Source organism: Penaeus monodon, unplaced genomic scaffold (assembly GCF_015228065.2).
Source record: "Penaeus monodon isolate SGIC_2016 unplaced genomic scaffold, NSTDA_Pmon_1 PmonScaffold_20307, whole genome shotgun sequence".
NCBI lineage: Eukaryota > Metazoa > Arthropoda > Malacostraca > Decapoda > Penaeidae > Penaeus > Penaeus monodon.
The window spans coordinates 1-6,149 of NW_023650044.1; the positions used below are offsets into that span (position 1 = coordinate 1).

At 34.0% G+C, this 6,149-nt stretch overlaps 1 protein-coding gene across 1 annotated transcript; it reads right to left on the reverse strand.

Moving 5' to 3' along the window:
• Positions 1 to 36: 36 nt before the first annotated feature.
• Positions 37 to 3,902, reverse strand: LOC119569963 (mitotic apparatus protein p62-like; the record flags this gene model as incomplete). Its single annotated transcript, XM_037917901.1, is given in 4 exon segments — positions 37 to 173; positions 418 to 535; positions 1,167 to 1,422; positions 3,689 to 3,902. Coding segments are annotated over 4 exon segments (628 nt in total), but the record flags the coding sequence as incomplete, so codon positions are not given.
• Between the last annotated feature and the right edge of the window lie 2,247 nt (positions 3,903 to 6,149).

Sequence of the window (6,149 nt, forward strand, 5' to 3'; positions counted from 1 at the left end):
CTCTCAAATTTCTGAAAGGAGATCCTCCAGACTTACTTTCATATCCTCAATGAGGGAAGGAATTCAGGGGACTCCCTCTTAAGCAGCTGCATCTTCTTAGCCTTTGAGAGCCCTGAGATGTCTGTCTCTACTCTCACCTGTGTGCTTTTGTCATCCTCTCCCTTGTCCTCTTCCTGTGGTGGAGAAGAGAAGAAGGGAGTAACAGAACAATACCTAACTAGCTTTTTATGAATACCTTGTATTTCCATCTATATAATATAAAACACATGTATTTTGTTTCCCTATCAACATATCTACTGGTTACTTGTATATATGTATGCATATATACACATGTCTATCTGTGTCCTCTACATTATCTCTTTTATTCAATAAACAGAAGCTATCCATCTATGCTTCTCTATTAGGTTAACCTCTAACCTGTGGAATGAGATCCTCAGCTGCCAGGTCTTCCAGCTCAGCAGCCATACGATCTTGCAACTTCCTTGCTGTCCTTCCTCTAATTTAGCCAACTCTTCGTCCTGCCTGTACAGCTTCCCTGAAAGATTGATGACACTGTTTATTCATCAGTGATGGTATAGAAATCTCTCAGTGTCAAAGACTCCGGTGATTTCTGGCAACTGTCCTCCCGTTGGGAGTGAGAGTCTGATGGCCTCACCATGCATATAGCTGTACCTGGCAGATCAAGTGGTTCGTTATGACAGCTATACATGTGTCCCGGCAATAACGGGTTAAATTTTCTCATGTGCATTAAAAAGCTGACAGGTCAATTTATGAGCATTTTATTTTTTTTACAGATAATTCTGACAGGTATATAATGTGTATAATTTCATGTGGTCCAGATCATTGCTCATGATATTCCTTATATCATAGTGCAAAGAATCTTAAAACACAACATAGATAGTCCTTTCTGTGCCCTTTTTTAAAACATATTGTGCAGTGATTGATCACTTGATATGAGATTAAAGCTATGTGGTTATTTACATTTTACTTTAGGCAAATCATAAGATCTGCTCTTTATCTTATTTTCACATATTTTTCAATATTATAATCAATATTAGCTGATCTGCATTACATTGTAATATCTAACAAACTTCATCATTATTCAACTTCTCTATTAATATTCATAATTGCTCTATTCATTCAGACTGATGCAATCCTCAACTTACTCTGAATCCTCTCATCGCTTGTGTCTGTGCCAATGTACCTCCACTTTTTGTTGCCCCAGGCCCTGTCATCAGGCAACCTCTCTTCATCTTCATCTTCAATGTCGTCATCCATATACAGTTCATCCTCGTCTTCATCTTCATCTTCCTTTTCTTGCTCCCCATCATCCTCTCCTTCCTCTTCTTCTTCCTCTTCATCTGTGTCACTGTACTCAAACTCCTCCTCTGATGATCCTGAGTCAATACCAAGAACTTGTTCCTGTTGGCAATGACGAAGTTTAAAAAATAAGTTCAAATGTGGTATTAGAATCAACTAATTTCATTTGGAATAATGAGTAGTGATGCATCTGTGATATTAGAATAAAATATTAACCCGTACAATCCGGATGATGTGACCATACCGTCATGAATAAATATGGCTGAGGGCAGGTGTTCATGCCATCAAGGGAAAATTTAGGAATTTAGGCATTTAGGAAGGGGCTTCTGCATGATTTCTACTGATAACAAGTGTGAACTGTACCATCTGTGAGCCATGACTGGAAGAGTGCCAGCTCCAGGGAGGAGACTATTTCCATGTTCAGGATCCTATTCCTACATGCCATGACCAGTGACACAGGTTATATTACAGAAAATTTAATGTTATGAAAAAATTTAAGCCCGATAAAGTAACAAAGTGTTATTTTATTGTTATTATTATTACACTGAATTATGGACTACCCAGAGAGATGATACAGAGTCTGGAGGAAAACAGTGTATTACCATCTGGATAAAGCAAATGAAATGACAAATATAGACATTGGAAAAAAAAAAAAAAAAAGCCTATGCAGAAAAAGAGAAAACTACACTGCTAAGAGGGGGCATGGAGTCTTGTCATGAACACGAGCGTTTATGTGCGCTTCCTCTTCAAGCCATCAGAGGGGCAGCTCAAGTAAGCCTAATGCCTGTATTTTGGGCCACGTGATGGAGTGAAGCAATGGGTTAACAATGTTTAAAAAATGATGTTGAAACAGAATATACACAGAGGTGGGAACAATGAATTAACAGGGTTTTAAGCAATGTTTTAGCAAATTAGAAAGATGTTAATATATTTCCAAGCACTGTGTTGATAGTGATAGAATCATGCCTTTTTGGTATGCCGAGAAATCTAAAAATTATCATAAAACAACAAATACTTAAATAATAAAGAAATGAAACAAGTTTTCATTATCATGTCTTGAATCTTCATTGCAACAAGACTGTATGCAATTACAGGACTGTATGAAGACACAATATATACTAAAATGAGTCCGGTCACAAAAGAGGACATGTTTTAAGTTTAATAAACACTGGAAATCAGGAAATGACATTTCATGATTAAGATGTAGATTATTAACCCATTGCCGACGGGTGGCATGTATGCACATGCCATGGCATGGCGGATCATCTGCTGGGGGCACGTACGCACATTCCATAGAGTATGTATGGACATGCCATGATTTTTTTTTGTTACAATCACGGCAAAAGATTATTTTTCTGCCAGTGAAAGTGTGATTAAGTCGGTTTTTAACACTCTCATTTTTACCATGCAACAAACAAAAAAAATGCAACAAACCGACGATTTCAACTCCATGATGCCGCACACTGCTTATTTTATTCGGACTATAGACCGAATAATGATCAACTATGGAGTCTATATAACAACAAAAATACCCTTCAGTCTCGATTTATCAGGAAGTTTGGCAAGTAGAGATTTTAAAAAAATAATGAAAACTGAAAATACAACATATCTTCGTAGTATTACGAAGAAACCGCATGGGATGCTGGTATTTGGCATGACTGGCCGCGCATGCTAGGGCGATGATATAAGCCCCCGGCAGCGAGGCCCCGGCCTTTTAATGTCTACCCGTCAGTTATGGGTTAAATTTGAAAGACACTTATGAAAATTTATGAGTAATTGTGATCATATCTCATACAAAAAACCTTGGATTTTATGCTGTGGTGAAAGTCATGAAACTAACACTCTTACAAATGATATCAAAATCATATTGAAACAAACCTTATCCTTATTCCAATAGCATAAATGTTATACATGTAAACTTACATCTAATATAACTTTAGTACAAAAATTTATTTCCTTCATACATATAACTTGAGCATAATGTTAATAGCATGTTTGAAAACAATAATGAGGTCATAATTAGGTATGTATGTATTCATTCTTCTGTAAAGATATCTTGGCTCGTATTAGATTATGTGATAGAGATTAGCATGCAGTACATTCCACTATCTTGTACTATAGGAACCAATTCTTTCTTTATTAAAGTGTAAAGTTACAGATTTCATATCAAAATATACAATATGTATATTACAAATGCTGAAATTCATGTACCCAACTCCATAAGGATTTATCCATATACTGTAATTAACATATGGCTAAGCTGAATCAGCTGATAAATCTGAGAACTGGCACAGGAAACAGATGTAATTTTAACCCAAACAGGAGCAATTACAATCTTTGCACAAAAAAATCCAATGACATGCCTTACCTTCGAGCTCTCATTTCTAGCCATGAGCCTCTTGGTTAGACCGAGAACATTTTTGTCCTTTTCATCCTCGAAGTCATCCACTTCATCGTACACATAACCCCGGCTACTTGGGTCAATGAGGGTGTTTTCATATGCATTCTGTTCCTGCATGCCAAACATTCTGTCTTTCCCCTTTTTTTTGCCGACACCTTTTCCTCCCCCTCCTCCTCCCATTCTGAAATACAATGAGTTTAGAGTAAATAATGGAACTAAATTTTACATATTAAATAATGGTAAGCATGGATCTAATATACAATCGTAATTAAGAGTGCTAATCAATTCTGTCATATGCAATTTTTTGTGGATTTGAAAGGTCTGCTGCACAAATAACCAAAAACCTCTAATGAAAGATGGCTGTTAGTTCATTCTTACTTTACATGACATTATTATGCCCTACTTCATGCTAAAGTTTTGTTAATGGGTACTACAATGCCTACTTAAAACTGTAGGAGCAGAAGTTTTAGTACTGGACTTTATTAACTGCAAGGTAAAAAAATATATGGATTGAAGGCTAACAAATGCTTAACCATTTATCATCTGTAACATCTATGAAAATGCATCTAATATCATAAAAATCAACCAATCATATGTTATACTACATCTTAACCAACCAAACAAACAGTTGCTTCTCACATATGCCATAAAATACAGGATCTAACCAAAATGATGTATATGACAGAAGCTGCAAGTGAAATTTGTCCTTACAAATTATGCAACTTTTGTAGATCTCCTTAACATTACTGTCAAATAAGGTACTATTGGGCATGTTATTCATAATCTGAAAAGCTTTACTTAACATTGGGAGTGGAAAAGTCATAAGTGAATTTTACAATTTTACAATTTATCAATCCATGAAGTACATAGCTATATGGTATAATTTATTTATAGTGATTTGCACTACCAAAAAATTTCCCTTTGGAATTTTTAGCAATGTCAGAATCATGAAAATAACTACTAGTTAGTGGTTAACTTAATTAGCTGAAAACATGTATGAGATCTTGTACTAAAAAAGACCCTACATTTTGTGGTGACACAATGTCAAGCAACTGCTGCTGTTTGTGCTTTGGGCACTCCAGAAAAGGATAAGAAAAAGCTACCACATACATTCTGGAAGAACAAACTAGATCTGGTTCCTTATTTGGCAGTAAATAAACTAGGAGATCTACCTACTTTGGCCTTAAATCAGTGGTTCTCAACCTTTTGACATGACTGTAACCCCAGTATATTCTACAATGTATAGATTTCCCCTCTACACACACACGCATGCACTCTCATAATACATGAAATGAAAGCTAAAAAGAATGAATTGAAATTAGCATGGCATATACAGTGTAAATGATTGTTCTTACTATTGGAACAGTTATTTTAAAGTACTTTTAAGGCAGAATATTAATCTCAGCTGTGATGCTGTAGCTAAAGTGTTGCAGAAAGAGGTATGAATTAAGCATTAATATTTTCATAAAACTAGGAGCTTTTCAGCTATAAAATCATTAGGAATGAATGTACTTCAAATGAAGCTATTTATTCATAACATGTCTAATACATCTCTTGTGCTATGAAAACATTAGTTTTCATTCCCACTCTTTTCTACAATTGTCCAAATGACTAGTGTTAATGATCTATTACACTTAATCATGATAAGCTTGAAAAGACTCACAACATAACACAGAACTCAAATAATAACTTTATCTTGGTTTGTATCATTATAGTATCTCATATAGGTTTTACTTCCCCAAAAATACCACTATCTCAAAATGCTTCTTGTCTGAGAAAACATTAGACAACCTACAGGCACTTTATTGCCAGAATATATATATATTAGACATTTAATGGACTCTGATGGACTACTTAAAGGCAGAGGCCAGTGGCATGTGTATGGGTCTGTTGAGACATGCAGGTGTGGTAAATATTTCTTATTTACTTTACAAAACTGTTACAAATTTAAACTTTTACTTTTTGGACTTGAACTTTAAACTAAACTGTAATTTAACTAATAAACTTTAATTATTAATCATTTAAAAAACTTGAAACTTAACTGAAAAATACACTATCTTAACCTTTAGTTTCACAAAAAACTTATTCTAAACTAAAAAAACTTATTTGGGAACTTTAAGTTACTTAAAAAACTTTAAACTTTTTCTACTGAACTTTTGGTAAAATAAAAAAGAAACTAAATTTACCTGTGCAACGTATACTTTTTTAAGCTAACTTAAGCAAATATAAAATTTGTAAAGACATTTTTCAGACAAACATTTTTATAGAATAAAACCTATATGAGATACAATACAAACACATAAAGTTATTATTTTGAGTTCTGTTTTAGTTAATTATTTTTTTGAAGTTTTAAAAAAATTTTTTTTTTAAAAATTTTAAAATTTTTTTTTTAAAAAAAAATTGGAAAATTTTAAAAAAAAAATTTTTT